The sequence below is a fragment of the Cucumis melo genome, chromosome 2, assembly GCF_025177605.1.
Source record: "Cucumis melo cultivar AY chromosome 2, USDA_Cmelo_AY_1.0, whole genome shotgun sequence".
Classification (NCBI taxonomy): Eukaryota; Viridiplantae; Streptophyta; class Magnoliopsida; order Cucurbitales; family Cucurbitaceae; genus Cucumis; species Cucumis melo.
Window position 1 is genome coordinate 13,271,105 of NC_066858.1, and position 19,792 is coordinate 13,290,896.

General features: G+C 29.4%; 2 protein-coding genes across 2 annotated transcripts; one reads left to right on the plus strand and one right to left on the minus strand.

Annotated features, from left to right (window-relative positions):
* Window positions 1-11,731: 11,731 nt before the first annotated feature.
* On the minus strand, window positions 11,732-13,276 carry LOC103487314 (tetraspanin-8-like). The gene is made up of 2 exons (XM_008445589.3): window positions 12,320-13,276; window positions 11,732-12,208 (listed from the first exon to the last, which is right to left on the minus strand). Exons 1-2 carry the CDS (start codon window positions 12,824-12,826, stop codon window positions 11,903-11,905), a joined length of 813 nt encoding a protein of 270 aa, XP_008443811.1. The 5' UTR covers window positions 12,827-13,276; the 3' UTR covers window positions 11,732-11,902.
* A 4,623-nt stretch (window positions 13,277-17,899) lies between these two features.
* LOC103487487 (tetraspanin-15) lies at window positions 17,900-19,259 on the plus strand. Its single transcript, XM_051081757.1, has 3 exons — window positions 17,900-18,567; window positions 18,616-18,622; window positions 18,689-19,259. Exons 1-3 carry the CDS (start codon window positions 17,900-17,902, stop codon window positions 18,983-18,985), a joined length of 972 nt encoding a protein of 323 aa, XP_050937714.1. The 3' UTR covers window positions 18,986-19,259.
* The last annotated feature ends 533 nt before the right edge of the window (window positions 19,260-19,792 follow it).

The following is a 19,792-nucleotide window of genomic DNA, read 5'->3' on the forward strand; positions in this document are numbered from 1 at the left end:
ACACCATGTGAAATTACCAAAGCAAACCCTTGCATATGCACGTGGAATGACTGGTCTTGCTCTTTGCTCTTTCATTCTATCACATACCACTCTCTTCTGTTCCCATTTCTCTATCTCGCTCTCCCTTCTCTTGCTCTCTAACGTCCATCTCATTGTGCAACATTCAAGCTATGGACACAATTTTATACTCGCTGGAGAAATATCAAAAGAGAATTAGAATGGATTTGAACGCTTGTTGGAGGAGGAGGAGAAAGTGTAAAAATGAAAACGTGAAGAACGAGAAAGAAGAAAAAGAAAAGTAAATACAAAAGTAGGGGTATAATTGGTAAAATTGTTTGAAAATGACGTAAGAAAATGGTAAAAAAAATCTTAAATTTTAAGAATTAAGACATCCATACTATTATCTCATCGATTTAAACGAGCCATAGTAGATAGGGAATTGACATTACTTTTCAATAATACACCTTTTGTTTGATATGAAAGGCCTAATGTTTTCTAATGGATGTGAAAGCAAATTAAGCACTCATAGAGTTTCATCCAAATTAAAGACACTAAATATGTAGGAAGCATAATTTTTCAACACTTTTGTGTTGATATAAATGAGGTTAATGCTTTTTAATCAATGAGAAGGCAAACCACTCACAGGTCACAATGTGATCCAAATTCACTATTATGCATTATGATCTAAATTAATGACAAGACAAACCACACTCACAGGTCAGTCATATCATTATATTCTGAACTTCCAGTCAAATTTATTTCTTATAATTTTCCTTATGGTTTAAATTTAAAGTTCATTTGCTAAAATGTAAGTTTGTCCCTAAATTTCCTAAATCTTTTAATTGATCCTTGAATGTAAATTGTGTTGAAATTATTCCTTTAAAGTGATTGGAGTTCTAAAATTGATTACATAGTTCGTAAAATTTATAAAAGAATTTATAATATACTAAAACAATTAATCTAAAAAAATATAGACATTTAAAATAGGTGGACAAATCTGAAACCCAATTTACAAAATAGAAATTTTTTACATGAAAAATATTTTGTATATCATATTACAGTGTCCAATTTTAAAATATTTCGTCAAGACCTTTTAGCTTTAATTTTAGAATAGTTTAACATTTTGCTGATTTTTGAAATATTTAATTCCTCTCTTGTTAACATCATTTTTTTATTTTGATGGGATATTTTTAAATATAGTAAAATGAACTATTTATAACATATAACAAAATTTTAGATTTATCGATAATAGTTACAGATAAAGTTTTTTTATTATCTATCAATATGATTGTATATCATCGATCAATTTTGAAATTTTATTATTTTTTAAATATTTTATCAAATTTGCTATTTTGACGATTTTCCCACTTTTATTTGATTTTTTATTTATTAATATTATCTTATATTAATTCATGTTTAATGCATAACATTTCATATTAAATGTTTCCTTCGTCTAGGAGGTTGTATTTATTTCTTCCACATTCGTGGTCTAAAATCAAACACCTTTCAAATCCGAAGTATATGTGTAGATATACTTGTAATATATTGGAAAATATAAATATATATATATATATATATATATATATATATGATTGCATATATTGTTTGGTGTACATAACAATATATTATACAAATTGTCTTGTTGATGCATTTAACAACTATCACTACAAGAAAGTCTATTTTTCAACAATATCTTCCCTAATGACCAAAAGAAAAAAAATAACTAACTTTGTCAAATTTTAGTTTCTCTTTAGGGCAAAAATTCAAAGGTTGTCTCGATGGTAATTTAAAAATTCATTAACAGAGACAAATAAATGTGACTCAAGTTGATTTAAATTTTCGTCCTCGTAAGCATTATTCAAAATTTTATTTTTCTTTCGAATAATTATCAACTCCAACAGTAACAGATATATGGAAAGACCAACTCATTGGAGACATCAATAATTAAAGATTTTTTTTAATTTTGATTTGATGTGAAGAAAGTTGAATGCTATTATTATATATTTAAAGTGATTTTGTTGTTACTTTTAAAAATTATTGGAGTGATTTCTATGAAAGTTGTTTGTTATAATTGAGGATATAAAGTGGTTTAGATGAGATTGTTGAATATGTTTGGTTATCGTGCATTTGAAGTTATTTGGTGTTAGCACATCATTCAACCTCCTCCAAATCACTTTTAATTCCTAAGATGTCGAACAATGTTATTGTATATATGACGTGATTTAATGATTTATCTTAGGTATTTAAAGTGAACTAGACGAGATTGATTTCAATACTTATATATTTTATTTTATAAAATCTAAAAAAACATCGATTAATCAATTTTAGAATAATTATTTTTGCTACATAGATGTACATTTGAATTTAAATGCAAAATAACTGATTAACTTAAATCAATAAAAGTTCACTTATTTCCACTCTAAATCCCAAAAACATACTTTTTTTTTCTTTTAAACTATACATATTGTTCGTGAAGAGAACATTTGAGGGATAACATAACTACTGCTACTACTCCAAAGTACAAACTTCTCTTCCTTTTTTAGTATATGAAGTTAACCAACAAATGGTACAAAAAAAATGAGGAAATTAAATGGGATGGACACAAATGATTGGTGCTTGGATTTTTCTAATTGGTTAGGATGCATGCATGGGCATTAGATTTATTTTTGTTTTGGTGTTACAAGTTGGGGGCAGGGTCGTTTTGGAAGTATATATATATATATATATATATATGTAATGTATGTCAAATCTAAACGTACCTTTTCTGACATGTGATAGTAAAGTGAAGAACATGATACACATATGAACACAACTCAAATCCAACTCCTTTCCACGTGTATTCTGCTAAACTTAATGATCCAAAGTTTTGTGTCCCATACTGATCATAATAATTAGAAGAGTATCCATACTTTGATAGTAATTTAGATTTCTTTCATTATTACATAATGATTGCACATTTCTCACCATCTTATCTTCAAATAAAGAGAAAAAAAAAAGCACTACAAATCTCCTCGTTAGATGATATATACATATATATTAAATTTAATATGGATTTTTAGTAGATTCTATCCTCAATCTCTTGAAATATTACTATACTTTCACTCATCAACTTAAACATTGGATGATTAAGGACTCATTTTATAGTGATCATTTAATTAATTACATGTGAGTTTAGTCATACTAAACATAACAGGTTTGTGCGAAATATATATTTTTATTTTTAATAAACATAAATAAAGTTTAAAGTAATGAAATAATATCTTTTCTTACATTTAATAAAGTTTTTAAAGATAAGGGACTTTGTTTGAGTATATACATCTATGTTTAAAATTATATTGGTATATGGAGAGAATACTCTAATTTGGATGAAAGAAAGTTACCTGAACAAGTAGATCATGATGTTACATATATATGATCTATATAACGTCTACGTACACAAAAGATACACCACATGTGTGGAAATTTACCTCTAAATATTGTTGCTTTTTTTGTTAGGTGTCGATGTTTTATATTAATGAGTTTGGTTATCCCCGTATACAAAAAAACATATATAAGTTCTTGATCATATATATGAATGAAAAATTATACCACTTCATGCATAATTTTGTTGACCCAAGAAATTAAAATAAAATAATAAAATAATGATAATTAAATAAATATGGCGATTACATGATAATCTAAAGATTGTGTCCTCACATACAAAATTTGATATACCATATAATTAAGTGTCATTAATGTTGAATTAGAATAGACTATTATGTAGGAAAGATAATTGTTCAAAACACACTTAGGTGTTTAATGCGAGATTAATGCTTTCTAATTAATGAGAAGACAACTACCACTCACAGCTCACAATGTGAATTAATGAGAAGCCAAACCACTCACAGGCCATGATGTGAAGATTGTGATATGAGCCTAAAATTAATTTTGAAGTTCCATTCCATTTTATTTCTCATATATTTTTTTTTTCTTTCATTTAGTTTATCTACTTTACATTTTTTATAAAATTTAAAATTAGACTTTTAAAAATAAATAGATTATTTAAATCTTATCTTCTCAATTTCTTACCATAATTTACGTCTTGCTTTTCTTTTTTTTACAAACTTCTCAAGCATCAAAGCATGCATGACCTAAATAGAAAGGTAGATGAATAACACTGTCAATTACTAAAGACCAATCCAAATACTACCAAAGCCTAAATCTTCTTCTTCGTCCGCTTCTTCTCCCACGTACTCCATCTTTGTCGCCTCCCGTTGAATCAAATTTCTTAGTTAGTACTTCGTCACAGTTAGCAGCCACAAAAATTGCCTTCTCTAAATTCGCCGGAATCCGCAACTTCCACCCCATCTCTACGTCTAACATTTTCTATAGCCTCTAAATTTCTATATGTTCTATGTTGTCGGACGTCAAAGAATGATTTACATCTGATTATATTCTTAGTTAAATTTGAAAGGAGTAGATGAAAATATATCAAAAATTTTCTAAAAAATATATCAAAATGTTTCTATATCCCGTAGATGATAGATTGCATCGATAGTTTTTCGAATAGAATATAATAATTTTTTTTTTGTACAAATAAATATTTTATACAAAGGACACCCACGGTTGTATTATTGGAAAGAGAGTTTAGTTGCTGAATTCTGTAGCAAAGTCAATGGTGTAGTTGGGGTTGGCGCCCAAATGTCGGATCTAATACACAAAATAAAGAAAGTCATCGATTTAATGCCATTAAATCATTGGTAGAGCTTCAAATTTCTCCATTCTTCTCTCCCACCACATATATATATCTATATACTCCGCCGTTGAAGTGCACATGGTAGAGCATGCACATTATTCCAACCCCTTCTTAATTGCTACGTTTCAATTATATCACACACAAACTTTTCCATATACCTTCATCTCTTTCCATTTATTAAACAGTACAATACTGCATCTTGTAAATGAAGTTTCTGCCACCCCTATCTAGATTGTAAAAATTATAGAAATATATAGAAATTGGAAGTTTAAAATTATTGGAATGATTTCAAACTATCGAGAAGAAGTCAAATCTGTTGAGAAAATTTCCCTTATTCCAAAAACAGGATCCAAGATATATAAGAAACAAGTCTGTGAGAGATTACGATGAAAAGTGGACAAAGGAATAAATATGCATGCCTCGATCTTAGGAAAATAGATACCATGACCTTTGTAGAGTATTTTTTGCATCATGCATGAGCATGTTTACTTGTTGCATGAAAAAGATGAAGCCATGGATGTTCTAAAGATATTATCAACAAAGCTGAAAGACAGTACTTGGATAAAAATGTGAAAATTGTAAGATTATCAAAATTTTGATGAGAATAATCAATATTGCAAACGTTTTTTTTTATATATATATTTTTAATATTTCCTCTCCAACATTTTTTGGTTATTTCCTATTTTTCTTACTCTATGATATTTATTTCTCTCTCTCTCTCTCTTTTTTCTTTTTTTTTTATCACTACATAAGTTTTTACCATATAAAATTTCCCTTTTGTTTAACTTTATTTTTTCTCTACATTTTATTTGTTTGCCTCAAACTTTATTTTTTAAACTAATATTTAATGTCTTCCAATGCCAAGGAAAAGTGGTAACAATAATTAAAACTTGATTGAAAATACAAATTCATTTCCCATACAGTACAATAACAACATTTAATAACTTTCTCCAAATGATCACTTTTAAATCTCTAAAACTAACCATCATAAAGGCACTCTACATCAATAAGACAACAAATAATTATCTCATCCAAATCACTTATATTCTTAAAGGCTGTTTGGCATGCATCTATAAATCTTAAGCCTGGATTTATATATATTTCACTAATTTAATTTATTAGTTTGTATTTCAAACAATATGTCTTTTGTCACTTTTTTAAACCAACATTTGACTAAAACTATATTTTTAATTGTTTGATATTTTAATTTCACCAACAAAACAAACAATAAATTTTATTATTTATTTTGTCTTTAGATAACTAAGTTAAAAATAGGGGTATTCATTTTAATCAAAAAAAAAAAAAAAACAGAGAGTATTCATTTATATTTACCACCCTAATATAAATTAATTCGTGTTCAATTATTTCTCCCCATATTGTTCAAATAAAAAAGAAAAAAAAAAGAACAAATGGCCACTAATTATATTTTTACTTTCATCAAGTAGAAAAATGTGGAAATACATATTATTTTTAAATATAGAAAAACAAATATTTCCACCGTATAAACAATTTTGAGAAAAAGAAAAAATCCACCTAAAAGACATAAACATAATATGTGAAATATCTAAAATAACTCGATCACACAACTTTTGTGAAACACAACTCACCGGCCACCAACCCACGTGAATTGTCTTCTTCATCATCTCTATCTTTGTGCATTCTTTGGTTATTTTAGTATGTAGTTTACTTTTGCTACCTTTGCTGAATTTTAATTATCACGGTCTATCTAGGTACACAAAGATACATCAATATGTGTCCTTCCACATGATTTAATTAGGTGATGATAATACCAACATATGAAAGGGGAATGTGATAGTCCTCTATTAATGTATATTTGAGATAATCAGAGATAAAATACTATCTCTATATATCTGGGATAGATGGTGATAATCTTCTATTAATATCTATCTGAGATGAACCGAGATAGAATACTAAATATGCCTGCATGATGACAAAACTTTGATCCTGTTCTTGGATGATCTCCTTTGAAAACAACTGCATATGACAGATCCCGTGTAAGCGTTATGCTTTGTAATAGAAGATTTGGATGCAACTTTCTTTGGTGCCATTGATTTGCTTATAGATTTGGATAACGAGAGAGACATGAGAGCTAGAGAGGTCTCACTTGACATGTTAATTTCTTCGCACGAGGTTTTGGAGAAACGAGTTTCGTAGAGTTGAACTTGTGTTGGTGTTGTATTTATGTTGATTTTATGTGATGTGGTTTGATATGTAGTACTTGATCCTCGAATTCTTTCTCAATTAAATGTGTATGCTTGTTGTATGGAAACGGAGCACTTGATGTTTTTGAAGTTGGAGTCTTCTCGTTGTTGAGAATTCTTTGTAGTCAAATTCCTACAAATGAGAAGAACTCTATTTATAGCCTTCTGATGGGCTTTATGAGATTCGGTTTTGGTTGGTCTATGGATCAGACTCATGATCTCATAACCATATGGATTTGGGTCTTATCTAACATTTTGGCTAAATTAAGTCTAATTTTGTGCTCATTTGAACTTTAGCCCCAAATAAATGATATTTAATTGAACTAAAATAATTAACTTAATAAAATAGTCAAGATGAAAACATGTGGCGTCATAAAAAGGGTCAAATTTATGTCTTCAATTTTAATTTAGAACACATGTCAACTAATTTTAGTTAGTCCCAAATTCAACTATTTATATTTTTATCATTAATTTGTTATATAACGTGACAATTTGTAATTGGTCTGTAACTTCTCGTTCAATACAATATAAATATAAACATGCATATTTTCAATTTTTGAAATTGGAATTTAAAACTTAGAAAATATTTTAAAAAGCTTATTCACATTTTAAATTTAGAAGATAAAAATAATATATATTTAAATATCGAACCGATTAAAATTCAAAATTAAATTAAATATGTAAATATAAAAAATTAATAAATAAAAAGTATAAAATAAATATAACTAAATAGAAAAGAAATTTTAAAAATAGATTTACAATTTGAAAATCAAACAATACATCAATCTAAAATTTAAAATTAAATTAACATATAATTACGAAAAGTTAGGTGAAAAAAAATAAAAATAAATTAAAAAATATAAAAATATATATATGGAAGATTAATAAAGAAAAGAAAAAAAATAAATTAGGAAACAGTGAAGATATAAATATGAAAAAATAAAAAGGAAAGAAAAAATAAAACAAGTTAAGAAATATAAAAGGAAAAAAAAAGTCATCAAAGTTATTAGACCTTTAGACTAAAAGTGAATATAAACATGCCTCTCACCAATGAAACTAGAGATTTCAAAACATATATTTGAGATAGAATCAAATAACATAAAAACAGAACTAGAAGAAACTACTTTTGTTCAATTCATAGAAACGTTTCTTAAATTTGAAGAATAAGAAACGAGAATGATTATAATCAAACACTCGTTTGAAAGAAGGAGAAACAAGAAGTTAAGGGCCTGTTTGGTAACATTACTATTTTCTGTTTCTTCTTTTTTTAGAACAAGAAACAATAATGCATTTGATAACTGTTTCTATTTCTTGTTTCTTGAAAAAAAAAATAGAAACAAAAATTGTGTTTGATAATTGTTTCTTGTTTACTGATTTTCTTCTAGATTTATTTTTTATTTTTCACATCTACTTCAATGAAACATTAAACAAAAATATAGGTGTATCCATCAAACATAAAATTGTATTTATCCTTCAAATGTTGCCAAATTTGATGGGCAATATCATCTCTCACTCGGGCCATTTCTCTTAGATGATGTCGACTCACTTCTTAATTCATCAATTTCAACAACCTCATCGTTATTTCGTGACATCTATGTCTTCAATATTCAGAATTGATAGAAACAAAAAAAAAAAAATTAACCTTTAACTCTACTACCTATGATGCTTTAGAGAAAAACCCACAATGAAAACTCAGATTCGCACAAAGACGAAGATGAAAACTATGGATCCGACAAAGAGGAACAATCAGGCAAAAACTATGGATCTGACGAAGAGGAACAGTCAAGTGAAGAGGATGAGTTCGGATTGTCGAGGAAGACGATGAGAGGTGAAGAGAAAGACAGTGTGTAGAGGAAAACGATGAGTGAAAGAGGAAGAGGATGATTATTTGAGAAAGACGATGGAGATAAGAGGAAAAGAAAACAAATAAAAATAATTGAGAAAAAGGAAAAGGAAATCAATAAAAAAATAATCGAAAAAAACCAATAAAAATAATTGAAAAAAAGGAAAGAAAACAAATAGAAATAAGTTGAGGAAAATGAAACCAAACAAAGTAATTGAGAAACGGAATAGAAGAAACTACTGTTTTTTGTTCCCAATAATTCCTTATAAAATAAGAAACGTTTCTACCTTTTTTAAAACGAAAAACAAGGAACGTTATCAAACACCCCTGTTTCTTAAAAAATGGAAACAGAAACAGAAAACAAGGAACAAAAACGTTAACAAACGGGCCCTAACGAAACCACTCTTGATAAAAAGAAAAGTTTCCTGAGTTCAATTGAGTTGTATTCAATAATACAAATTAATCTGGGCTGGGCCATATTCTGGCTTTGTTCATTTGTGTAGGCCCATGGACCAGTCTCTTGTTATGTTGCGAAGCTTCAGACTTTGAGCCCAAGTTGTTTCTTTATTATTCAAAAAGAAATAACAAATCAGAATCACAAATTCCACTGAATTTTTCTATAATAGTACAAAAGTTAATAAAATATTAAAATACTCCTATGCTGCCACCATTTTGTGTTCTTTTCCAATATTTCAAATTAAAACCTATATTTAATAGCATATATTAGTGATAGCATAGCATCAAAGAAAGGAAACAAAAGGGTAAATTTGACATTTTTCAAAAAGATTATTAATATGTCCAGTATAAATTGTTATTTATGCAAATATTGTTTTCTTGTACTATAAATTTTATTTATTTTCTACTTTGTGCTATTTGGTCCAATTTTACCCAAAAAAAAAAAAAAAAAAAAAAGAAAACAACCTAATATCACTTACCATCAATATTTAGATGTACATTATTTTATTAAAAATATTATGTAATATATTATAGTATACGGTAGAAAATCCTATTAACTAATCTATACAAATAATATTGCTTATTCTCCTCATTATATCACACCTCCTCCCAAGTTGCCCTACCAAACTTAAATCCTGACATGACAATAATAAACTTGTATTAAACTATGAAATTCATTGTAAAACTCCAAAAAAAAAAAAAAAGAAAAGAAAAAAGAAATTACAGAATAGATGGATAACAATTACTTTCTTTATAAAAATTTAACCTTTTTACCGAAAAACACAATAAAACATGTACGAAATAAATAACACTCCTAAATATTTAGTTTTGAGTCCACCACTAAATGTGCCTGATTCCACCCCCTATTTTATATAGTTTTAGATCAAAACGGTTTAAAACAAATTTACACAAATTTAATAAGATAGAAAACATGGAAGTTTTTGTTTCGTAACAGTTGGAAATTACCAAAAGAGCATTTCGGCAACAAAACGAAACGTACGAAGTTTAAAATCATCATTTGTCCAATAATTAATAATTGTGAAGTGGAAAATTAGAAACACCAGGGTGGCGTAAAATGATAATATCAAACGTGGAGATGTGGACACGTGTAATACATATAAAATCTTATCAGGGGGGACAAGACGGTGATGGGTGGGACGAGACAAGTGTCCTATGGGCCCTAATCCACAACTGGCCTCCATTATTTCAATTCCCTGCGTTTACAATTCTTTCCTCTCCAAATCAATTTTTGTCCATTACCAAAATATCCTACTTTTTCTTCTCTTTCAACTCTATAAATAAATAAATAAATAAATAAAACAGACACCCTTTATTGGTTTAATTGAAAATTAAATATAATACACCTCTCTCTTCTTCTTTAATTTGATTTTCTATTTCCACTTTTTCTCATACCAAACCAGTCTTTCCTTTTCATACGTACCTCTCTTCTTCTTCTTCACATAATTCTCAACATATTAAATCATTCTTCTTCACTTTCTTTTCAAAATATTCATTCAAAATAATTTGTTTTTCTTTCGATTATTAAATTTAGAAAAAAAATAAATAAATGAATGAAATAATTAGGGCGTACACCATATTTCGCTGAGAGTCTAGGTCACTTTATATGGAACCATAAATTATATATGTGTAGAAGATTTGAGTTAGATATGATTTATCCATCAGGATTAGGATATGACCTTTGGCAACCTCCAATATCTCATATTATTTTTCTTATCTTTTTACTATTTTGTACTATATTATTTGATGCAAGTTGAAGAATCATGCTCATAGTGAACTACTAATCACCCATATATAAAATTAATGAATGGATTTGAGCTTACCAACTTAAACTAAACTAAACAAACTATGACCGAACTAGCACCTAGAACCCTAGCTAGTCTATCGCATGTCATGACATGTAATCATAGTTAAGTTTATAAATAGTCCAATTTGATCGGTACTCCTCCAAATAAGGAAGATAAGTAGGATCTAACCTTAATTTTTTTTTTTTTTTTTTTTTTTTTTTTTTGTGTGTGTTTAGTTGAATGGGTCGTATCTAAGCTATGTGTCTCTAAGACCACACCCACAACACAACCAAAGTCTAACCCAGACGAGATCCACGCACCAAAATTACAAATACTGATTGCGATTTGCTTGAATACTGTATGCAACCAAAAAGCACCGAACACAATGACATCTTGGCAATGAATTATTAAATTAAGACATTACAAATATATAATTGCCTCTTCAATGAAACAAAAATAAAAACATTTGTCCAACCCATCAACATCAGGCTTTTGATGCTTATCCATGTCACATGTTGTCGTACACAAACTTATTTCTTTGCAAAAACTAATCACCTTTTATTAGTCAAAAAGTGTAATTAAACTAATCAAAGAACAATTCCAAACACACCACTACCCATCTTTTCTTTATATTAAAAAATCAATATTAATAAAAGTCTAAATTATTAAATTACAAAGGAGAACAAAAGTCCCTAAATTTTATTCATATATATCACAGCAAATAATAGTCAACAATACAAACCTAAGTAGCTGAGGAAACTAGAACAACAAAAAAAGAGAAGAAAAAAAAAACAGAGCATCAATGAAAGAACATAAAAATAAAAATCAATACTCAATAACTTCATTTCCATCTAGGATAATGATTCTCCTCTTTGCTGTTCCTGAAAGCGCAGCATCCAATGGAGTAAACAATGATGAGAAACACAAGTATAACAATATTAATAATCGCCACTTTCTTCCAGTTCCTTTTCAGATTATCCAAGACTCCACCTTTGCAGGATTCACAATCGAAGCACAGCTTTTCAGGTCTATTATCCCACAAACCACAGTCCGGATTCGAAAAACTTGAAACATTTGCCGGTTTATCCCACTGAGTCGGTGTCTTGTACGTGAAATTACACTCATCTGCCGGTTTGCAACACCCAGACTACAGAAAATTCACACAGAAACTCTCGTTACTTATGAAATTATTTATGGGGTGGTTTACTTAAATTTAAATTAGAACTTGAATCCTCCTTTTAAGCGAATTAAATCGTACCTGAATTGAAGATAAGTGTTCTTGGTAGAATTGCTCAACGGTTTCAGAAGCGAATGTCTGGTTGAATTCGGCACAGACCTTGCCGTCGACTAAACAGCTTCTGATTCTGTTCCAATCTTTGTTGTTCCTGACGCGATTCTGTAGCCAGTTGGAGTAATCACCGAGTCTGTACTCTTTATATCCTCTGTTCGAAAGAACTTTTCCGGCGCCTTTGTTGGTGACGGCGAAGGCAAAGATGGTGAAGACGAAGAGAAGAAGGATGAGAAGGAACATAACGAAAAGGTAGATCCAGAGAAGCCATCTCACGCGACAACACGCGCCGATGAAACCCGCGAGTGAGACAAGTAGAAGAAAAACACCGATGACGATTACGGGGGTGTCGAGAAATTTCTCACAATCGGATGTACCTTGTCGGCTGAGCCATATCCCACCAGCGATGATGGGGATAGAGAGCAAAAAGGTAATGAAATTGAGAATCCCGACGAGATTATTGCTGAGTTTCACCATGATATTGGAATAAGAGAAAACAGAGGAGAACCCAGAAACGGAAAATGAGTGAAGAAAGGAGAATGGAGGTGAAATGGGGGATATGGGTTAGTTTTATAGAGATATGGTGGGGAAGGCGCGTTTGGTTAAAGTGAGGTCAAGGGTTTGTTCTTGGATATTTCATGGAGAAGGGAAGGGAAGGGAAGAAGAAGAGTTAGTTGATGGATTTGAAACTTCAAAAGCGACGGCTGTGATTTGAAGGAAGGTTCTGAGTTGTTTACTTAGACGTAGGCAAAGGGTCGGTTTTTGGTTTTAAATAGGAAAGTGTGTTGTGGGTATGAGAGAAGGTTTTTGGTTTTGGTAGTTTGTTGGGATTATTGGGAGATGTGCATTTACATTTTTCAAACTCTGGTTGCTGATGTTGTTGTGCGTTTCAATGGATGGTAAAATACAACAAAAGTAAAAACTAAACTCTTGTTTCTGTCATTTGTTCCACGCGTTTATAAAGCCTTTTGTTTTCTATTTGGGGAAGTGGTTTTTAGGTTAGTACAAACTTGTCATGGAAAATAGGGGTTGTTTAATCACGCATGCACATTTAATTAGGTTTAAAAAAACATGTTATTTGATTCCTAAATTTTCATAAAATAATAATTTAGTTTCTAAACTTCTAATTGTTATCAATTTAATTCTATCTCCCCAAACGGATTGTGAGATGTCGTCGTGTATCCTACCCGAAGAAAGTAAAAGCCATACAAATATAGATTAGAAGAAAAGGAAGGAAAAAATGAAAAGGGCAACGATTAGTTAAGGAAGAAAAAGGATTTCTTCTCTTTATCCCTTATATTTTTAGTTACTTTTCATTTTGTAATAATTTAGTCTTTCAACTTTACTAGGTAACCCGTTATGGTTTTTTATTTTAAAATTTGTAGTGATTTAGTGTTTATCATAGAAATTGGGGTTAAAATTTAATGTGATTTGTAGCATCAATGAATCAATATACTAATTAGAAATTCAATATAACATTATATTATTTTTACAAAATACAAAGTTAAAATCATTAAATAACAAAAATTGACATTTAATTAATTTGATGTTCTTTTACATTAGGGATTAAATTGCTACAAAATTGAAAGCACACTAACTAATTTGTTACATATCAAAATTTGGAGATTAAACTCTTTAGCAAAAAGTGTTTTCTTACTTAGAATCAATTAAATCTATAACAATCATGGATATAGATAATATTAATTACATTTTCATTTTGCTCTTAGGATTTTTTAGGTTAAAAATTATGTGGTTACACGATTACATATAATTTTTTTCATGTATAAGTGTAATCATGATATATAATAACATTGGAGATATGCTTGAACAAATAATCATATAATTTTCCTTGCTATAATCATTCCAAGTTGGAAGTGGTTATACAATAAAATTGTATATATCATTTTCATTTTCAGTAGGAGCATGATCTAAACCATGAATATGAAACATCACATGATCTAACGTGGTTATACTAACTTATGCATTAGACACTTAGAGTGTACTTAACTCAACACCACACTACTACAAGTTATATAACTTAGTGTGAAATAAGAGAGGGTAACCTAACGAAAAATTTAGACCGACACATTATACCTTACGTCTATGTGATGAAACTACAAAATATTACAACGGTATCATATAGATTTAGATTAGGGCTCAAAATCTAGATTTGGCAACTAACGACCCTAATTAACATTCTTTAGTGTCCTAACAACATTGTCCTTGCTTTTCTTAAATGTTTATAGAGTTCTTTTAGCATATTTTGTTCTCACTCACATAAATCTTTGAAAAACTCTTAATAGATCACCCAATATAGAATTGATCTAAGATAAGGAAGCTTAATTTTGGAGTTCCTATGACCGAGTCACTAGAAAGAAATGTACCTTGTTGGTATAGGTAATGAGTTTCAATTCTTTTAAGCATCTCTTAATCATACTTCATGTTCTTAGGATCCCTCTTATTCAGATGTAATCTCGATCCATTCACGTTCCTCCCCTAAACCCAAAAAGTTACATAGTACGACTAATCTTTATAATGGAAACAAAGGGTAGAACTCTTTCAAATATGAAAGTTTACTTTTGAAACGTATTGGGTTTATTTTGTCTGAATATGGGGTAAGCAAATAAGTATGGACATAAAAAAGTTCGGTATTGTACTTAAAAGAGGATACACAAGGCCTTAAAAGATAGTAAAGAAAGTACTTAGGAGAAATGATTGAGAACAGATATTTTTTGTAAAAGTAAAGAGAGAGTGGGAAATGGAACAATGGAATAATGTTGAAATAGAAGGGGATGAGGAATGTGTGACGATGGAACTTGAAATTGTGTGGGTGAAAAATCAAAGATATACAAAAAGAAAAGTCATATTTTTTCAAAAACGAAAAAAGAAAAAGAGAAGAAAGAAAGGAGGAGAACTTTATGCAAACAAACACAATGGAAAAAAAAGGGAATGGGTATATGAATTGAGAGAACCAGGATCGACTTTATCAGGGTTGAACGCGGTTGGATAGATTAGATTAGAATTAGATAGTAGCTATTTGTCGGTTGGGTTTTCTTAATGTTGGACTGATCAATTGTAAATCAAACTATATTTATATTTATATTTTATTTGACTTGGTTTGTTTTTGTGAATGAGAAGGAGTTACGGTCTTCTAAGTCTTTGAAAAGATGATGGAGAAAGTCTTTCAAATAAGTCTTTCCATATTAATTAATGAATTTGATTAAAAGCTTGGGATTTTTATATATATATAGATATTTTGTTATGCTTTTGAAATAGAATTTGATGTTATTGCTAATTTTGAAACTGTTTCTTTTATGTCATTTATAGTTGGAAAGTGACTTTTTATATACAAACCTCTATCTTTCACTCAATTAATGTTTGATTAAATATTTTAGAATTTTTCTTTGACTTTAATTGTATATGAAATCCCAAATTGAGTATATAATATAAACCTTCTAATCTCAATGATTATATATATATATTCAATTCTTTTCCTTGTATATATCCTCACAACAAGAATTAAAAAAAATATATCATAATCGTTGATAAGATAGAAAGACATGGAGATTGATCGATAATCCAGTTCAATATTGTAATATCAACTACATGCATTATTAGTTGTTTTTAAGTGTCTCGCGTCCATCTTATTTTTTAGTTTCGACATAGACTCTTTTTGAATTTGAGCGACCCTCATTTTCGTAATAAAACTCTTCGAATCTTTATATGAAATTTCTTAAGTGCGATGTACTTAAGCTTCCTCTAAACGTGTCAAATCTTCACACTTTCATAAACTAAATTTTTCTTAAGAAGTATGTGAATAAGCTTCCCTTAATAATAATAATAAAAAAAAAATCATCTCAAATTATATATAATCACTCTTAAGTGACTCGCTGTACTCACGCCAATCCAAACAAGCCTAATAACTAACCTCTAGGATGAACATTCAATAGGAAAAAACAATTCTTTTTAGTTAGAATAAATGGAAGGTTATGAAGCTTAGATCATTCCTAAGTTCAAAACTGTTAATGATGATTTTCTAATAAAAGTGCTTATCCTAAAATTAAACAAGATTACATTATATAGCCCAACCTTGAGAATATCATTAATGAAGGAAGAAATAATATACGCAAGAAAAAGGAAGGTAAGCCACACTGAAACCAAACCAACAAATCTACACTACAATAAAACATATTAAAATGTAAGGAAAATAAATCTCTGGACAGAATCTACAAAATAAGAAAAAATATATATGTTGTTGATATAATACAAAACATGTCGTAAAACATATTGCTCAAATTTTATGGATATCATCATGATTGAAAAATAATTTGTTGAATTTGGCTGCACATTTTTAAACTATAAAATCGTTCACATGTTTATTGCATAAGAAAATTTCAAACCCCTCTTAGCTTAAAAATTGAACTACTCCATTACTTTTAGTTTTTGTGTTTCCACGGCCTATTTTTCAATTTTAGTGTAAACCATTTTAGAATGTTCCTATTATATTTATTTATTTATATAGTTGTGATTTTTGAATCATTAGAATAAACTAAAGAAAACTATTTATCTACTCTTCATTCATAACATTTTCTGATATTTCCATATTCCATATGATTTTTTTTTTTTTTAATGTTTTAACACTATTTTTACAAAAATGACTAGATGTATATTTTGATTTTATAGTTTTACCATGATGAATAAACTCCTATTAACAAGATGTAAACAAATATAAATAGAAAAGTATTGGCCAAAAGTAAGTAAAAACATGACAATTGCTATTTCTTTTAACCTAACTTCAATTGCTAAAATATATCTACACATCTCTTAAAACTTATTTCAAAAGACAAGTATCATGATGTATACATATGCATAATTATTAGCTTTGTTATTGAGTCGGATTAGGGCGACCCAAACCAAAAAGTCAAAGATAGTCATAAATTATAAAAATAGCATTGTAACAACTTTATATATTTAAATTAAAGCATAACTTAAGTAACAGCATTTTCTTAACCTTACATTATTCGATAAAATACAATCTAAGAAAATGATTATTCCTCATAAATTTTACCTTAATTGCATCTCAAAATAGTCAAACTTCTTAGTTAATATCGCATGGTTGTATATATATAATAATTAAAAAGAAAAAAAAAAGAATTAAATCCTTTGGCAGATCCCAAATTTATGGACAGTAAAGTAGATTTAGTTAAGATAGTGGACTATGTCAATGAAAGAGCAAAAAGAAAAGAAAAAAAATCTTCAAAATTATTTTTATTAGGAGTCCTCTTCAAACTAGTTTACTCCTACTATTTCTCATCATGCATCTACAACAAACTCACCCTCAATTTTCTCCTTTCAAAACCATGACACTTTCCATTAATCAACTTAATCGATCCCCAATAATATGTGTCTTGTCCTCCATCACTTTGACTTGTTATAACAAAGACACGTGATAATTATATATTAAACACATCAGTTTGTAACTTATATATACATATATAATTAATCACATTCCAATTGTGGATTATTCAATACATTCACTAATTCAGTAGTATGGCAGAGAACGACAACAATGGCAACGCAGTTGCTGAGGAAGCCCGCGCAGTAGTGGCAGTAGTAGAAGAGAAACCTCCTTGCAAAGACAAAGAATTAGGCGACTGCGGTGGTGGAGGCGGAGGAGATGATATTCCGAAAGCAAGTAAAAATAAGAACCCATTTCTGGAAATCAACAACTTGGAGAAGGCATTAGCTACAATGACACTGATACTGTCAATCCCAGTATTGGGTTTTATTGTGTGGATATTTTACGTTAGAGATTCGGAGTGCGAGAGCATTTTGAAGCTGCCGAGTTTCCAAATAGGGATTGGGGTTGGTTTAATTTTCTTGTTTCTCATAAGCAATGCAGTGGTTTTTCTAAGGTCTAGATACCCCGTTTTGGGGCTTCTAGTTGTGATGGTGCCGTTGTTGCTTATGTTCATAGTTGGGCTTGCGCTTGTTGGGGCGTATAAAATGGAAAGCCGATCCGTGGCTGCATCACCCAAATGGTTGAGATTGAAAGTGTTTGATGAAGCGCATTCCCAAGATATTAAGACTTGTATTTATGATTCAGGGGCTTGTGATGATTTGGTCTCAAGAACTCTCATGCTTAAATCTTATGATTTTAGCCTCAAGAAACTCTCCTTCATCGAGGTAAATTCTCCCCTCCCTATAAACTACTATTAGTAACTAATCTCTTAACATCTTATATATATATATATATTGATTGTAAGCTTTTTTGTGCATGAATTATAATTATAAGTTTGTAATTGAATTGAAGAGATATATATATTATTGGTGTGTTAGTCTGGATGTTGCATGCCAGCAACGATTTGCGAAATGGAATACGTAAACGCAACATTTTGGAGGAAAAATGGAGGACCAACTGATCCATCAAATCCATACGACAGTGATTGTAATTTATGGGACAACGACAGAGGAAATTTGTGCTATAATTGCATTTCTTGCAAAACGGGGTTTCTCAAAACTCTTCAGGCTAAATGGAAGAAGCTCGGCGTTTTTCTCATCGTTGCCTCTCTTTTACTCTTCATCTCTCATCTCATTTTGTTCCTCTCCTCCGTCTTCAAACAGTTTCGAGTTTAATTTACCACTCCATCATCCTTGAGATCATTAGCGGAAGTATACGTGCAAGATGACCCGAAAACTCGCAAATATCACTACACGGCCACTTCAATTCAACAACAACAACAACAACAACCATTTCTTGGCCACGACTTTAAGTCTTCCCCTTTCTTTTATTAGTTCTTTTTCTTCCATCTCTTCTTCTAAAGATTTTGCATATATCTTTTTTCTCTTTCTCCACTGTACATATATTACCTTTTCAGCCTCCTTCATCTTAATTTAATTTTTTTCTTTACTTTTTGTTTGATTTTGGTTACATATTTTTCTAACTTTTCTTTGTCTCTTAGACGACATGCAAAAGTCAAAAGAAATTAATCGCTTGATATTCGTTTTTCTATTAATACTCACTCTAATTAAATATCTCGACAATAATTATTTTAGTTGGTAAAATCGTTAGAAAATATTTTTAAATATAAAAAAATATCATTGTTTATTAATATATCACATATAAACAATAATATTTCGTTATATGAAAAACTACTAACGTATACTTACTCTAATATACAATTATAACTGAATACATCTAGTTCAATTTTTCAGACCATTCTTATAAATGCTGATATGATTTTAATCTGATTCCACGAAGGTCAGAGCAACCCTGCACTAAAAAAAAAAGGATTAGAATTAGAAATGCAACACATATGGTGTGTGTATATATAAACATATGAATATATATATATATATATATATATATATATATATATATATATATATATATGATAGATAACTCTATAGACCATGAAGTTGAGTGGATATGTTAAAAAGATT